Below are 18,024 nucleotides of genomic sequence, written 5' to 3'. Positions count from 1 at the left end.
GCTCTCAAATGTTGTACTTGTGTGCTTCCCTCTTTCTCCCCATCTTGTCTCCCACTCCCACTCCCTTTATCTTATGTTTTATGTGTCAGTTTGTCTTTTTGTGATTAAAGTTAGCTCTTACACGAGCCTCGATCTTGAATACAAAAAGTAAATTTTAAAAAAAACTCGAAAATCGACAGTCTAGGAGTTTTTCGACACTTTCTGATTGGCCAAAAAAAAATCCCTTCAAATGAGACCATGATTAATGATTGCCAATGGTTTCTCAGAATTTTTTTGTGTTTGGGTTCCCCTTTAAGGGTCTTTTGGGTCTTCAGGGTCTTTTCAGTCTTCTGGGTCTTTTTGGTCTTCAGGGTCTTTTCAGTCTTTTGGTCTTCGAGGTATTTAAGGGTCTTTGGGATAATTGTAGTCTTCAGGGTATTTTGGGTCTTTTGGATCTTTGTGGACTTTGGGGTAATTTGGGTCTTTTAGGTATTTGGGGTAATTTGTGTCTTCATTGTATTTTGGGTCTTTGGTGGTCCTTTGGGTCTTTTCGGCCTTTTGGATCCTTAAGGGTCTTTTTGTCTTTTGGGTCTTCAAGGATCTTTGGGGTATTTTGGGTCTTCAGGGTCTTCAGGGTCGTTAAGGGTCTTTGTAATGTTTGGGCTCCTCAGGGTCTTTTGGGTCTTTGTGGTTTTTTGAAAGTTTTGGGTCTTTTGGGTATTTTTGGTCTTTCAGTCTTTGGGGTCTTTTGGTTCCTCATGGTCCTTTGGGTCCTCGGGGTCTTTTGGGATATTTAGGGTCTTTGTGGTCTTTTGGGTCCTCAGGATATTTTGGGTGCTCGGGGTCTTCTCAGTCTTTTGGGTCGTCGGGGGGTTGGGTGAGTGGTCTTTTGGGTCCTCTGGGTACTTCAGGTTAAGTATTTCAGGTTACAATTGTGGGTGGCATCAAGTCAGCAGTCCAACCAATGGGTGAGGAGTGGACATACATACATACATACATACATACATACATACATATACATACATACATACATACATATATACATACATACATATACTTGATCCATTATATATAGATTTTAAGATTTGTCACCATAACCCAAGGTTTGTCTGATCACAACAAAATTGCCCTCTCCAGGTAGCATTGAACAAGGCACATTTAAACTTAATTTACATCGTATTCCTCTGGGTTAAAGGTCAATGTCAAATCGCGGCCTGAAAAAAAAAACAAGTCTTTTGTCATAGGGCAATCTTGCCAATGCAGAATCTCAAAGATCACCTTCGCCTTCCAAGATGTTCTTACATCATAATAGTATACCTGCATTGAAGTTGTGCACCTGATATTTGATTAGTCTCCTGACCGACGTTTTTCAGAGACCATTATTGCTTTTCACCATTGGTTCACCTTTTCACCATTGGTTCACCTTTTCACTATTATTGCTTTTCACCATTATTGCCGTGACCATTATTGCTTTTCTTATTAAATAAATGTCTCAGGGTGAATTCTGGTTGTTGTGGTTCTCCTGACATGATTAGGAAAGAGCCATTACGGGGTAATTGGCAATGTCGTCAAGACCATACACCTGGATTGTGTCACACGAGCGTCAGGCTTGCTCAACCTCATTTGCCTATAAGGTGTGCCGATGACTCATCGATGTGACACTCAGTGCATTAGGCTTTCAATTCGCACAGTATCATGGCTGTTAGATATGCGATCCAGCGATGAAGACCCCAAAGCGACTGTCTGTTGTGGTTGTGTTGTTATGACTTGTTGGATTCGTACTGTGAACTCGAGTGACCAACGAACATTAGGACACAGGTTGTGTTGTATTGACCAACGAACACAATATATTATCGACGGTGGGGTGTGCTTATATATAGGGGAAGGTGTGGTTAGCTGGAATGTGGGGTTAGTTGGAACATGACTTTGGTTGAAACATTGCAGTTTTCAAACAAACCAAGGATGATGTCGTGCCTTGTTGTGGTCGATAATGACATTACCGGCCCTTCCACCATTTTGTTTTCAATAGAAAAGCAAAGGAGTTGATCTGAAGAGCAAGGTTGGCAATGTAGTATGATTTTTGCATTTCTGAGTAAATATTTCATATTGTTGCGTCGTATTGTGGTGTTGTATTGTGGTATCATATTGTGTTGTATTGTGGTGTCATATTGTGTTGTATTGTGGTGTCATATTGTGTTGTATTGTGGTGTCATATTGTGTTGTATTGTGGTGTCATATTGTGTTGTATTGTGGTGTCATATTGTGTTGTATTGTGGTGTCATATTGTGTTGTAATGCGGTGTCATATTGTGTTGTATTGTGGTATCATATTGTGTTGTATTGTGGTGTCATATTGTGTTGTATTGTGGTGTCATATTGTGTTGTAATGCGGTGTCATCTTGTGGTGTCGTATTGTGGTGTCATCTTGTGGTGTCGTATTGTGGTGTCATCTTGTGGTGTCGTATTGTGGTGTCATTTTGTGGTGTCGTATTGTGGTGTCATATTGTGGTGTCATATTGTTGTGTTGTATTGTGGTGTCATATTGTTGTGTTGTATTGTGGTGTCATCTTGTGGTGTTGTATTGTGGTGTCGTATTGTTGTGGCGTATTGTTGTGGCGTATTGTTGTGGCGTATTGTGTAGTATTGTTGTGCCATATTGTGGTGTCATATTGTTGTGTTGTATTGTTGTGTGATATTGTGTTGTCGTGTTGTATTGTGGTGTCGTATTGTTGTGTAGTATTGTGTCGTATTGTTGTATCGTATTGTGGTGTCGTATTGTGGTCGTATTGTTGTGTCGTATTGCTGTGTTGTATTGTGGTGTCGTATTGTGGTGTCGTATTGCTGTGTCGTATTGCTGTGTCGTATTGCGGTGTCATATTGTGGTGTCATATTGTGGTGTCGTATTGTGGTGTCGTAATGTGGTATCGTATTGTGGTGTCGTATTGTTGTGTCGTATTGTTGCGTCATATTGTTGCGTCATACCGTGGCATCGTATTGTTGTGTCGTATTGTTGCTTCGTATTGTTGCGTCGTATTGCTGCGTCGTATTGCTGCGTCGTATTGCTGTGTCGTATTGTGGTGTCATATTGTTTTGTTGTATTGTTGTGTCATATTGTGGTGTAATATTGTTGTGTTGTATTGTTGTCATGTTGTTGTGTCATATTGTGGTGTCATATTGTGGTGTCATATTGTTGTGTCATCTTGTGGTGTCATATTGTGGTGTCGTATTGTGGTGTCATCTTGTGGTGTCGTATTGTGGTGTCATCTTGTGGTGTCATATTGTGGTGTCATATTGTTGTGTTGTATTGTGGTGTCATATTGTTGTGTTGTATTGTGGTGTCATCTTGTGGTGTTGTATTGTGCTGTCATATTGTGGTGTCGTATTGTGGTGTCGTATTGTTGTGTCGTATTGTTGTGGCGTATTGTTATGGCGTATTGTGTAGTATTGTTGTGCCATATTGTGGTGTCATATTGTTGTGTTGTATTGTGTGATATTGTGTTGTCGTGTTGAATTGTGGTGTCATATTGTGGTGTCGTATTGTGGTGTCGTATTGTTGTGTCGTATTGTGTCGTATTGTGGTCGTATTGTTGTGTCGTATTGTTGCGTCGTATTGTGGCGTCGTATTGTTGAGTCGTATTGTTGTGTCGTATATTTGCGTCGTATTGTTGCGTCGTATTGATGCGTCGTATTGCTGCGTCGTATTGCTGCGTCGTATTGCTGCGTCGTATTGCTGCGTCGTATTGTTGTGTCGTATTGTTGTGTCGCATTGTGGTGTCGTATTCCTTTGTCGTATTCCTTTGTCGTATTGCTGTGTCGTATTGCTGTGTCGTATTATTGTGTCATATTGTTGTGTCGCATTGTGGTGTCGTATTGCTGTGTCGTATTGGTGCGTCACATTGCTGCGTCGCATTGCTTCGTCGTATTGCTGCGTCGCATTGCTGCGTCACATTGCTGCGTCGTGTTGCTGCGTCGCATTGCTGCGTCATATTGCTGCGTCGTATTGCTGCGTCGTATTGTTGTGTCGTATTGTTGTGTCGCATTGCTGTGTCGTATTGCTGTGTCGTATTGCTGTGTCGCATTGCTGCGTCGCATTGCTGCATTGCTGCGTCATATTTGTGCGTCGTATTGCTGCGTCGCATTGTTGCATCGCATTGTTGCATCGCATTGCTGCGTCGTATTGCTGCGTCATATTGCCGCGTCGCGTCGCATTGCCGTGTCGTATTGCTGCCTCACATTGCTGCGTCGTATTGTTTGGCGTATTGTTGCGTCGCATTGCTGTGTCATATTGCTGCGTCGTATTGCTGCGTCACATTGCTGCATCGCATTGCTGTGTCGCATTGCTGCATTGCTGCATCGTATTGCTGCGTCATATTGCTGCGTCATATTGCTGCGTCGCATTGCTGCGTCGCATTGCTGCATCGCATTGCATATTGTGGTGTCGTATTGCTGTGTCGTGTTGCTGTGTCGTATTGCTGCATCGTATTGCTGCGCGGTGTTGCTGCATCGTGTTGCTGCATTGTATTGCTGCATCGTATTGCTGCATCATATTGCTGCATTGCTGCGTCGTATTTCTGCGTCGTATTGCTGCGTCGCATAGCTGCGTCGCATTGCTGCGTCGTATTGCTGCGTTGCATTGTTGCGTCGCATTGCTGCATCGCATTCCTGCATCGTATTGTGGTGTCGTATTGCTGCGTCGTATTGCCGTGTCGCATTGCCGCGTCGTATTGTCGCGTCGTATTGTCGCGTCGTATTGCTGCGTCGTATTGTTGCATCGTATTGTTGCGTCGTATTGCTGTGTCGTATTGTTGCGTCGTATTGCTGTGTCGTATTGCTGTGTCGTATTGCTGTGTCGTATTGCTGTGTTGTATTGCTGTGTCGTATTGCTGTGTCGTATTGCTGCGTCGCATTGCTGCGTCGCATTGCTGCATTGCATTGCTGCGTCGTATTGCTGCGTCGCATTGTTGCGTCGCATTGCTTCGTCGCATTGCTGCGTCGCATTGCTTCATCGCATTGCTGCATCATATTGTGGTGTCGTGTTGCTGCATCGTATTGCTGCATCGTATTGCTGCGTCGTGTTGCTGCATCGTATTGCTGCATCGTATTGCTGCATTGCTGCGTCGTATTGCTGCGTCGCATTGCTGCATAGCTGCGTCATATTGCTGCGTCATATTGCTGCGTCGCATTGCTGCATTGCTGCGTTGCATTGTTGCGTCGCATTGCTGCATCGCATTCCTGCGTCGTATTGTGGCGTCGTATTGCTGCGTCGTATTGCCGTGTCGCATTGCCGCGTCGTATTGTTGTGTCGAATTGCTGTGTCATATTGCTGTGTCGTATTGCTGTGTCGTATTGCTGTGTCGTATTGCTGTGTCGTATTGCTGTGTCGTATTTCTGCATCGCATTGCTGCGTCGCATTGCTGCATTGCTGCGTCGTATTGCTGCGTCGTATTGCTGCGTCTCCTTGCTGTGTCGCATTGCTTTGTCGTATTGTGGTGTCGTATTGTGGTGTCGTATTTCTGCGTCGTATTGCTGCGTCGTATTGCTGCGTCGCATTGCTGCGTCGTATTGTGGTGTCGTATTGTGGTGTCGTATTGCTGCGTCGTGTTGCTGCGTTGTATTGCTGCGTCGTATTGCTACGTCGTATTGCTGCGTCGTATTGCTGCGTCGCATTGCTGCGTCGTATTGCTGCGTCGTATTGCTGCATTGCTGCGTCGTATTGCTGTGTCGTATTGCTGTTTCGTATTGATATACACTTGTGTGTCATTTCGGCATCATAACATTTCTGAGATGGGAACATCACACAGATCAAACAAACACATCAATGTGGCGTGCCCAATAATCGATAATCACGTTTAATGCGCTTTCTCTTGTGCATCACTTATTGAGTATCACTAATGGTATTCGGGTAATAAATAATAATAGCTCAAGAAAGGGAAAAATTGTACCGAGAAAAGATGGTGGAAAAAAGTGTTGGTCTTTTTTTTTTTTTTGGGCCTGACGTCGAGCGCGTGTAATGACGTCATCACATTTTTTGACGTTCTTTTACATTTGCCATTTCAACGATGATCGTCGGTCTTTATTTCAATGAAGGAGGCATGTAAAGTACAGGGCGCGTACAAGGTCTCACCACCGCCTCTCTACACCTTTGTTAGTTTAAACGAATCAAGGAATGCACAGACAGCATTAAATGGGAACTTTGAACACAGGAGAGCTGTTTTGTTTTGTCTGAAGCCAAAGTATCCTTTGTATCAATGTGAAGTTTGTGCACACCATTATTTCCAGAACTCCTTCAATTCTTCTGCTGACATAGACATAGACATAGACAGCTACACAAAAATTAGCAGAAGAGGTGACAAAACCATAACAAAAATCATTTCATACGTGATGCCGATAGTGATATGGGGTAGCGGGACTTTGTACGCGCCCTGCACACTGTACCACGTACGAGCGAGCTCGTAATTTACGTCAAAGTTTTAAACCACGCCTTCCAAGAGTTGTACCCGCCCCAAACCACGCCTACTCCGCCGTTCGTTCTGCGCTGCGTTCCCCCTGGTGGAGTAGTCGACACCGTAGGCTTCAGGCCTCATCGATGAAGCTTTCGATTTTGAGTATTCGTTTAAACATTCAAAATTCAGGTCGGTACAAGTTGTTATTTACCAAGTGACATAATTGTTTTCAAGTTCCCAATGTTCATTATTCTCACTCGCTGCCGTTTGTAGGTACTAGGTAGTCACATACTCACATTGCGTTGCTGAAGGGACTCCGGTGGTGTTTCCGACACACAGTGATGAAGTTTTGATGTTGAATCGATATCGTGGTTTTCCAAAGGTAAACCCTGATCGGAACTGCACCCTCGGTAACAATAATATTCACTCCACTGTACCCGAGTGTTGTGATCCAGATATTGACTAAATTGTTGTTGCTTCGATGGATATAAATTACAATCCTGGGGCAAACTTGTCAGAACACGATGAAACGTTTTTCGTCATGGCGAATGACGTCTCTCTATTTAAAATTTCAAACACCAAACCCATAATTCATTCACACGAGCGATACCCGTGGGAAAAATCCACGTTCAAAAACATACAATTACAAGTTAAAGGGAAAAAGTGAGGGGACAAAACATTTCACAAAAAGTACAAACTATATGAAAACAAACGGAGGCATAAAAATACTCACTCAGAAGTATCTAAAGGCAAGGCTGTGGTAAAAGGTTAATTAAAAAAAAAATATATATATCATGTCTTGTATCATGTGAAATCATTCGTGTGTGAGGGGTTGGGTCGGACGTGGATTGTTGAGAGGTTGGAATTGAGGCGGTGTATAAGCTCCTTTTCATTTTTGCTGGGGTTCTGTTAAGAAATACTTTTGTTAATACACCTCTGTTGAAAAATATCTTCACCTACCTTACTTGCTTTATAAATACAGCACTGCCAAATGCCACGAAAAAGGACCCCTTGATGGCCAGAAACAAATCAGATATGCAAAGAGAATGGCAGACTTCAGGTCACAATTGAGACGACAGAGCAGACATCCTCATATTCCCCCTCACCCCACCCCATAAATTCTTCCACCTCACCACGCCCACTCAAAACTTCCCCGCATCCCACACACGCACAAACATTTCACTGCACCTCACACACACAAACCCTCACCCACACCCCACATGCTCAAATCTTCACCCGCATCCCACACGCTCAAACCCTCACCCGCGCCGCACCCCACACACTCCAATCCTTACCCGCACTCCACAGATTCAAACCCTCGACCGCACCCCACATGCTGAAACCCTTACCCGCACCCCACACGCTCAAACCCTTACCTGCACCCCACACACTCAAACCCTCACCTGCACCCACACATTCAAACCCTCACCTGCACCGACACATTCAAACCCTCACCTACACCCTGCACACTAAAATCCTCACCCCACACATTCAAGCCCTCACATGCACCCCACACACTCAAACCTTGACCCACACCCCATACACGAAAATCCTCACCTGCATGCCATACACACAAACCCTCACCCCACACAATCAAACCTTCACCCCACACACTCAAACCCTCACCTGCATGCCACACATTCAAACCCTCAACCACACCCACACATTCAAACCCTCACTCACACCCCACACATTCAACCCCTCACCCGCACACCACACACTCAAATCCTCACCTGCACTGCACACACTAAAACCCTTACCTGCACCCCATACACTCGAATCCTTAATCGCACTCCACACATTCATCCCCTCAACCACACCCCGCACGCTCAAACCCTCACCCGCACACCACCTGCTCATATCCTCACCCGCACCCCGCACGCTCAAACCCTCACCTGCACCCACACATTCAAACCCTCATGAACACCCCACACACTCAAACCCTCACCTGCATGCCACACATTCAAACCCTCAACCACACCCACACATTCAAACCCTCACTCACACCCCACACATTCAACCCCTCACCCGCACACCACACACTCAAATCCTCACCTGCACTGCACACACTAAAACCCTTACCTGCACCCCATACACTCGAATCCTTAATCGCACTCCACACATTCATCCCCTCAACCACACCCCGCACGCTCAAACCCTCACCCGCACACCACCTGCTTATATCCTCACCCGCACCCCGCACGCTCAAACCCTCACCTGCACCCACACATTCAAACCCTCATGAACACCCCACACACTCAAACCCACACACACACCCCACACACTAAAATCCTCACCCACACCCCACACATGCAAGCCCTCACCTGCACCCCACACACTCAAACCCTCGCCCACACCCCACACACTAAAATCCTCATCTACACACCACACACACAAACTCTCACCCTACACATTCAAACACTCACCTGCACTCCACACACTCAAACCCTCACCCACACATTCAAACCGTCACTCACACCCCACATATTCAACCGCTCACCCACACAACACACACTCAAATCCTTACCTGCACCCCACACACTCAAACCCTCACCTGCACCCCACACACTCAAATCCTTACCCACATTCCACACATTCAAGCCCTCACCCACACTCCACACATTCAACCCCTCACCCACACCCCACACACTAGAATCCTTACCTGCATCCCACACACTAAAATTCTCACCCTCACCCACACACTCAAACCCTCACATGCACCCCACACACTCAAACCTTCCTCCTCACTGACCTCTTCAAAGCCTCACCTTGTCCCTGCAAAACCTCTCCTGCACTCCCCATTTGCACCCTCCCAACACCTCCTCCCACCCTATCTCCAACTGTGTGGACCTCAAACATCCACGGTCTCCGATCTAACCTAACAGATCTCTCAATCCAGGCCGCTGCTGAAAAACCAGCCATCATCTGTTTAACAGAATCCTTCCTCCCACCGGAAGTCCTCGACTCCTCAGTGTTACTGTCTCCTCCGATTTTATAGGCCTGGACCCCGTCCGCAGAGTTGCACTTTACATAACTCAATTTCTCACTTTCCATGTACTGACGTTACACCTCCCAACCCCCAGGAATACCTCTGGCTGTGACTTCCCCTCCAATCGCACCTCTTGTATGTCTGTGTGCTGTACCGTCCTCCAAACAGTGACGACTCCATCTACATCTCTCTCTCAGACAACATGGACAAACTTTCAACCATTCATCCCAACTCTCTCTTCCTCATATGTGGCAATTTCAATTGTCACCATGCCACTTTGTTGTTGGTTGGTATCACTCCCACCAGCCATGTCACTTCAACAAAGGACTTCTGTGACTCCATGGGACTGATTCGATCTGTGAACTTACTCCACTCCCCTCTCCCTGAATTTCCCCCAATGGCAAATCCTCCCTTCTGGACTTCTTGATGACTAACTTTCCAGAAATGTCTCCCCCTCTTCCTCTGCTCCAATTGGTTCATCTGATCGTATGCTTGTGTGAAAGTCAACAGCTCTACGGCTGTTCTCGGGGAGTTGCCTCAATGTCGGCGAGTCTGGCAGTTCACTGAAGCAGATTGGCAGGGACTGCAAGCAGCCATCTCTCTTCAGGACTGGTCTCCCATGTCTACTGCTTCTGATGTTAACTCAACCTGGGAATTCTTCCACAGAAACCTGCTCTCTCACCCAAACACAGATTAATCCCATCTCGTCTTCATTTATCTTTCCCTTCTTTCTCGCTCATGGTTCACTGAATCCTGTGATGAGGCATTTGCTCTGAAACAACTTGCCTTCTCTTCCTGGAAAGCAAATCTGACCGAAGGCCATCTCTTTGCTTTCCAAAAATTCTGCAACAAATGTGTGTCCACTCTCAGGGGAGCCATAAAACAATATCTGTCCAACCTAAAGAATGAACTTTCAAACTTGTCTTCCTCCTCTAAAACCTGGTGGCACCTTGTTAAGGCTGTCTCTGGAGTATCCTCTTCTTCCATCCCTTCCCTCTCTTCAAATGGCACCACAGCCGACTCTGCCCTTGAGAAGGCCGAATGCCTCAAATCTGTGCTTGCTTCCAAATCGTGTCCCCAACCCCTCACTCTTGGTACCCATCCTTCCCCTGTCGGACCCAAATGCTCATGGACTGTGGCTTTTGCACCTGAAAAGGTGGAGAAAGTTCTTGCAACACTCGACTCTGACTCTGTCTGTGACTGGACCGGATGGTATCAGCTCACGTGTCCTAAAAAACAGCTCTGCTGCTCCTGCACCTCCTGTCTTTGCCTTTTTCACCCTGTCATTTGCCCTCGGTCATCTTACATCTGCTTGGAAATCCGCCAGCATCCCTGCATTGCATAAAGGTACAAAAACGGATCCCCTCAACTACAGACCTATCAACTTACTTCCAATCATCAGCAAGGTCATCGGAATCCTTTATCACAACATATATGAAGTTCTTCCTTTTCTCCAACAACCTCATCTCAGATCTTCTGAGTACTTGCACAATTTTTTGAGATATCCTGCTCACAGACAAACAATCAAACAAATGAAAAATCACTCATAAAGTGACACTTGGCAAAAGAGAACAAAGTAGAATGGCACTCAGTAGAGCATCCTTTTGACCCCAAAAATAATTGGTGGTTGAATTCAGTGACCTGATATGCAAATCGTCTTCAAATTTTAAGTTAATTGGATGAAAATTGAGGATTTTAGAAATTACAAATGGTTGTTTACCTCAACAGCTCTCTGGCTCTCCGGCCTATGTTGACCTTTTGGCCTATGTTGATCTCAAAAATTGTTGGTGGTTGAATTCAGTAAGCTGGTATGCAAATCCTATTCAGATTTCAAGTCAATCGGATGAAAATTGAGGATTTTAGAAATTTGAAAAGGTTGTTGACCTTTTGGCCTATGTTGACCTTTTGGCCTATGTTTATCTTCAAAATAGTTGGTGGTTGAATTCAGTTAGCTGATGTGTAAATAGGCTAACCCCCGCTCTGGCAGGGAAAATGGCCTTAAAATGCCTGTTGTTGTGTTGTTGATGTGTAAATACAATTCAAATTTCAAGTCAATCGGATGACAATTGAGGATTTTAGAAAGTTGAAGAAAGTGGTTGAGCTTTGGCCTATGTTGACCTTTTCACCTATGTTGATCTCAAAAATAGTTTGTGGTTGAATTCATTTCGCTGATATGCAAATCCTATTCAGATTTCAAGTCAATCAGATGAAAATTGAGGATTTTAGAAATTTGAAGAAAGTGGTTGACCTTTTGGCCTATGTGGACCTTTGGGTCGATGTTGATTTTAAAAATAGTTGGTGATTGAATTCATTTAGCTGAAATGTTAATCCAATTCAAATTTCTAGTCAATGGGATTAAAATTGTATATTTTAGAGATTTGAAATTTTTTGAATTTGAATTTGAAATTTGAAATTAGAATTTGAATTTGAAATTTTTGAATTTTTTGAATTTGAAAAGAAATTTTTGAAACCCTGGTGTTGGGCTAGCGGCTAGGGTGCCGGCTTAGGATCCTAGGATCCTGGGTTCGAATCCCGGTCGATCGCTGAATTAAAGCCAGGGGGGTTGACTCAGCCTGTCATCCTTCCGAGGTCGGCTAATTGAGTACCAGTTCACTGGTAATTCCCTGTTTGTCGCTAAAGGCGGCAAAAAGGGTTGGCGTCAGGAAGGGCATCCGGCCGTAAAACATTGCTTCAAAAAGGGGACCAAAAAACAACAACAACCACGGTTCCCGAAAAAGGCCAACCCCCGCTTGCGGGGAAAATGGCCTCTAAAGGTGGTTATATTTTAGAGATTTGAAAAGGTTGTTAACCTTTTGGCCTATGTTGACCTTTTGACCTATGTTGATCTCCAAAATAGTTGGTGGTTGAATTGAGTTAGCTGATATGTAAATACTAATCAAATTTCAAGTCAATCGGATGAAAATTGAGGATTTTAGAAATTCGAAAAAAGGTGGTTGACCTTTGGCCTATGTTGACCTTGTCACCTATGTTGATCTCAAAAATAGTTTGTGGTTGAATTTAGTTCACTGATATGCAAATCTTATTCAGATTTCCAAGTCAATCGGATGAAAATTGAGGATTTTAGAAATTTGAAGAAAGTGGTTGTCCTTTGGCCTATGTTGACCTTTTTTTTTTTTTTTTTTTTTTTTTTTTTTTTTTTTTTTTTTTTTTTTTTTTTTTTTTTTTTTTTTTTTTTTTTTTTTTTTTTTTTTGTATACAAGATCGAGGCTCGTGAAAGAGCGAACATTAATCACACAGAAAGACAAACAGACACACAAAACAAATAACATCGGGAGCGGTAGACAAGATGGGGAGAGAGGGGGAAGGACACAAACACAACATTTGAGAGCAGGGACCGAGAGACATGGAGACATCGAGAGAACTGTGGGATGGAGAGGGCTTTGGGAGGGAGGCATGGGAAGGGGGGGGGGGTGGGAGAGGTATAAAACATATGGACACTGCCAAGACTTCCAGGAAAGAAGTTGGAATTTCAAACAAGGTGGATCTGGGGTGAATTAGTGGGGGTAGAAAAGATCAAGGTTTTGGATGGGGGAAGATAAGAGATGGTGGTGAACAGCTGTTTTAAAGACCTGGAGGGAGGAGTGAGATTGAAGGGAGTGTGGGAGTTTGTTCCAGAGGCGGGAGAAAAGAGGAATGAAAGAGTGAAGGTGAGCAGAGAGCCGAGATTTTGGCAGTTTAACCATCAGAGGGTGGCTGGCAGATCTTGTGCGACCTGTAGGAATATTTGGGGGACAGAGCACAGAGAGAGCTGGACCTCAAAAATATATAGGATTTTGTTGATTTCTGATCAGCCAAATTTTGATTTTGATCAAAAAATGTCGTTTGTTGATCAACCAAATATGACCTGTGACCTGTAGGCAAGTATAAGTGAGTGGACAGACAAACACACAAACCGGAGTGATCAACATACTTGCCAAAAAAAATTTGATCAACATAAGTAACAAACCGACAGACAGGGGTGAGAACATAGCCCCAGGCTATGTTTGAGGTAACTGTTAGAGGTAATGAGAGAGGTGAGGTAACTAGTGAGTTCATAGAATATGTTACCCCACACAGTGTGGAGGTATATACTTCAATTTGAATTAAATTTCAAGTCATATACACCACCTTATTAGTCCCCTACGTGGAGGGGACTATAGGTTTGCACTCCGTCCGTTTGTCCGTCCCCACCTGTGGTTTTCTGCACTTTTTTTCCAATCCCCTTTAACATTGAACTGAAACTTGGTACATGGCTTTATTTTGATAAGTTACAGAACACGCTTGAGTTTGAGGGCATTTTATAATTTAAAAACAATTTGTTAATTTTTTTTTCAAACATTCATTCATTTAAAACATTTAAAAACATTGTAGGGGACATGTATTGCAAAGCAATTCTCGCTTTTGTTTAACACGTCCAAGTACTGCGAAACTGGTGCTCATCACAAGTGGTAAGGTGATTTGTGTTCTGCGGTGTTCAAGTACTGTATATAATTCAATTTAAATAAAATAAAGATTGCTGAGGTCATATAAATAAATTGATTCCAGAACTCTACCGCCGTTGATGCCGTATCTATGACACAACCCGCACATGTCACAATAGTTTTTCGTGCCTGTTGTATGTGTTCTTTATAATGTCCTTAGCCACGCTTTTTGCTTCAATGCGCAGAGTAAAAATGATGAAATCCAGGGAGTTCAACGAATTACTATTGTTGATCTATTTATTTTTCATCCCTCATCATATTTCATGCTCTGAACACACCAGGTTGGTAGCGGAGCAAGCAGAGAGGGAGAAAGAGAGAGACTATCCAGATGAAAGGTATATTTATTTGTGCTTACAACTCTTCGTTACCTTTTATCCCATTATTATTATAATTCTTTTTACTTGCAAAATCAAAGACTTTTCAAGTATACACAAAGAATTAAGTTAAGCACCCCTACACAACGAATTAAGGTAAGCACCCCCTAATATATATTCTTTGTGTATATGTATACATTGGCATATATTCTAAGGTATGTGAGATCAAATAATGATTGGTATGACATTAGCAATTATCCATTGATGACATTGAGTGATCAAAGTGAAAATAAGTGATTGGTCGAGTCAGTGATCCGATCACGTGGGTCCTACACACGTTATTGACGCAAAGATCGCTAGAGGTCTTCTCAGAACAATGACTGTACGTTAGAAAACATAAACGTCATCCACACTGTCCGTGATGGACCTATAGCTCCATACTTAAATTGAGGTGAAAATATGCCTAAAATTCCCAAAAAATTTCACCTTAAATTATTCAGAATAAAATATTGAAAACGGCATGATTGTTATGTTTTTATGTGACCATAATATCACTTCTCCAGAAAATATAGCAATATCATGGGTATATTACACTGTTTTGACGACAACAAACTTGTAATGTGCGAGGTTGTAAAAAAACGGGGGGGGGGTGCTTAACTTAATTCTTTGTGTATATATTGGTCGGTTGCGTTTGTTATTCTGTCCATTTGTCACACACCTACAGGTCACAATTCTAAACCTATCCTCATGAAACTTCACAAAGTTGTAGAGGTTGTCACAATTGAAAAGCCTATTGATTTTGAGGTCAAAGGTCATCTGGAGGTCAAATTCTAAAATCGCCATTTTTCATCCAATTGACTTAAAAATTGAACAGCATTTGCATATTGAGTCACTAAATTGGTAAAAACTATTTATGAGGTCAAAAGGTCAAAGGTCAACTCAAGGTCAAACTTTCAAAATCATCAGTTTCCATCTGATTGACTTGAAAATTTAACAGCATTTGCATAGTGCCTCACTGAATGGGGAAACCAACTATTTTTAAGGTCAAAAGGTCAAAGGGCAACTCTAGGTCAAACTACTAAAATCAATTTTCATCTGAAAAATCATCACTTTTCATCCTATTGACCTCTGAAAATCACTGTTGTTGATTTATTTATTTTTCATCCCTCATCATTTTTCATGCTCTGAACACACCAGCTCTTGGTCGAGGAGCAAGCAGAACTTTGATCTGCTTGGTAGACCCGAGGTTGGTCGACCCGAGCTTTGATCAAGATCATCAATTTTAATCTTGACAATTTGAGAAGATGAAAATTTAAAAAAGATGAAATGGACAATTTGATGGATCAATGGCAACCTTTTTTCGGGGGGGGGGGGGGGGGGAGGGGGAGTGGTGGATTTTGCAAGTATAGTGCTCTGCATGACGTCTTCTTGTTTTTATGTTGAAGGCTGCAGTCACAGACTATATAGTCCTCATTTAGGCCAGGTCTTAAATAAAAGAGCTGTATTGATAGAAAAGTGAAGAACAAGAGAATAGTCTTAGAGTTTTTGAGGAAGTAAGTTTGTAAGAATGCTTATAGTACTAGTAAATACCTTTGAGTTCACATGTTTTTTTTCTTTCTTTGCCTCATCCAAAGGCACAGCCAACAGAGAAATATCAAGAGGACGAAAGGCTTTTAGTTCCGAGGTTTTCGCAACAAGTTTGAATTCAGGCAAAGGTATTCAATAAAATATAAAAGTACCCCCTCCCATCCAAAAGTGGGAACAGTGTTTGAAAATTGTTGTTGAAACCTACATCCATATGCATATCATCATCACCATCGTCATCACATTGTCAACAAAGATGAAAGTTACGTGGTAAAAATGAGTGAGGTTGGGTGGGAGGGGGTGCAGAACAGGATTAATTAAACATAAAAAAACATTTGTAATTTTATCTTAAGTTTAAATTCACAATTCTTCTTCATTTTTCCTGCTTTCTTTCTCCCTGCTCTCCAACATCACTCATTTCTTACTTTCACACATTTCACATTTCACATTTCACACATTTCACACATTTCACACATTTCATCACACTCATCACTCAACATCACTCAACTCAACATCACTCAACATCACAACATTTCTTCGTTTTGACAAGGCAATGGTACATACCTGGGTTTCACTGCACATGTACAGGACCATCTCCACTCCCACAAGGAGATATTTAGATACACTGTGTGGTCCCTTAATTAAACCAAACCGACTGACAATTTGCATTTGCTTCTATCAGGGAATTTGGATTGCTTTGAACTATAAGCAATTGTTTTCTGATGTAATTATTTGCCTTTTTCAGGTTGTAAAGAAGGAGAGCAAGGAGATCAGATTGGACAAGACAATAAGTTGGACAGGTCCAGCGATTATCCTCAAGATAGCCAGAGGGAGATAAATGAACTTTTGAAAGTTACACAAAGTGACAAAGAGGGGCAAGAAAGACAAAGTGAGACCTATGGAAGGGTGGGGAAGGAAGACAGTGCCATGGAGAAACGAACAGAAGTGGAGGAGTTGGGAAGAGCCAATAAAACACAAGCAATCGCAGGCAATCTGGACAAAGTTGGGGAAAATAATGTGCTGGCTGCATTGCACGCTCGATCGCTCGATATAAGCTTCAATGTTGCACCAGATTATGACGTTTTGGAAACCATTGGGACAGGAGCGTACGGAGTCGTTTGTGCAGCGATTCACAAAGCTACAGGTGAGAATTGTGTGGGGCTTGTGATAGTTGAATATTTAAGTTCATGGTTGCGTTGGAAATGTATGACATGTTCGCATTAGCTGTCAAGAAGGATAGGCCTAACAGACAAGGAACTCAGGAATGTAAAATACATGGATTGATATTGTCCAGAAAGATATGGAATGTTTTGGTTTGCATGAAACAGATGCAATGGATGGATCCGTATGGAGGAATGCCATCATTCGACCAACCCCCAGAAAAACGGGCAAAATGGGCTATAATGTTTGTTGTTGTTTCACTTTTATAATAACTATAATTAGCACTAGTAAGGGATTCACTCTTCAAAGTAATTGACAAGGTTTTTAGCTCTTTTAATAAGTTTTTATGTGTCAGGTTTGATAGAACATTCTTTTCAAAAAAGAAATAATCAAGTTTTCATTGTTTTGATTAGCAGAAGTTTAAGGATGCTGTTAATTTTATTTTATTTAATGCTTTTGTGTCCTTTTGTGGGATAACGTTTCAACAGGTTAAAGGTATTCCCATGGGTGGGAATTGCAGCTGCTTCTAGCGGATATTTTTTCTTATTTTCTGTGAATTTTCATTTATGCAAAAACTGATGAAGGAGAAAAAATTCGGACTCGTTAAAATATTGTCTCACACGTGTCGTTACATAGACTAGTAACGGTACCCGGCCTACTGGCGGGGCTTCAATTGGGAGGCCCAAATGAAAAGGTAAAATATCAGAAATTGAAGGCTTTTTATTTTATTTTAAACGATTCAAATAAACATCCGTTGAATCATATCACACGCAAATCATCAAAATGTAAACTATTTGTAGAATTTCAATAAAAGCCACATCACTGTTCATATCGGTAAATATTATTCCATTGTGTAGATGATCTTTGTGTGGTTAACTATAACTTTTTTTGATGATCTTTGTGTGGTTAACTATAACTTTTTTGATGATCTTTGTGTGGTTAACTATAACTTTTTTGATGATCTTTGTGTGGTTAACTATAACTTTTTTGATGATCTTTGTGTGGTTAACTATAACTTTTTTGATGATCTTTGTGTGGTTAACTATAACTTTTTTGATGATCTTTGTGTGGTTA

General features: G+C 42.4%; 1 protein-coding gene across 7 annotated transcripts in view; it reads left to right on the top strand.

Moving 5' to 3' along the window:
- The first annotated feature begins 1,890 nt into the window (after positions 1 to 1,890).
- LOC137416936 (uncharacterized) overlaps positions 1,891 to 18,024 on the top strand; it is a 52,869-nt gene continuing 36,735 nt past the window's right edge. The window contains exons 1-5 of one of the 7 annotated variants that reach the window (XM_078780680.1): positions 6,490 to 6,614; positions 6,706 to 6,803; positions 14,173 to 14,226; positions 15,840 to 15,920; positions 16,535 to 16,933. In XM_078780680.1, coding sequence (XP_078636806.1) covers positions 14,220 to 14,226; positions 15,840 to 15,920; positions 16,535 to 16,933 — 487 coding nt within the window. In that variant the 5' untranslated portion in view covers positions 6,490 to 6,614; positions 6,706 to 6,803; positions 14,173 to 14,219. Of the gene's footprint in view, positions 2,039 to 6,489; positions 6,615 to 6,694; positions 6,804 to 14,172; positions 14,227 to 15,839; positions 15,921 to 16,534; positions 16,934 to 18,024 lie in introns of those variants that run through there. The other 6 variants (XM_068102629.2, XM_078780681.1, XM_068102636.2 and 3 more) reach the window with 6 other exon arrangements.

Source organism: Myxine glutinosa, chromosome 6 (genome assembly GCF_964187855.1).
Source record: "Myxine glutinosa chromosome 6, kmMyxGlut1.1, whole genome shotgun sequence".
Classification (NCBI taxonomy): Eukaryota; Metazoa; Chordata; class Myxini; order Myxiniformes; family Myxinidae; genus Myxine; species Myxine glutinosa.
The sequence above is the reverse complement of the archived record's forward strand: the minus strand, read 5'-3'. Positions and strand labels throughout refer to the sequence as shown.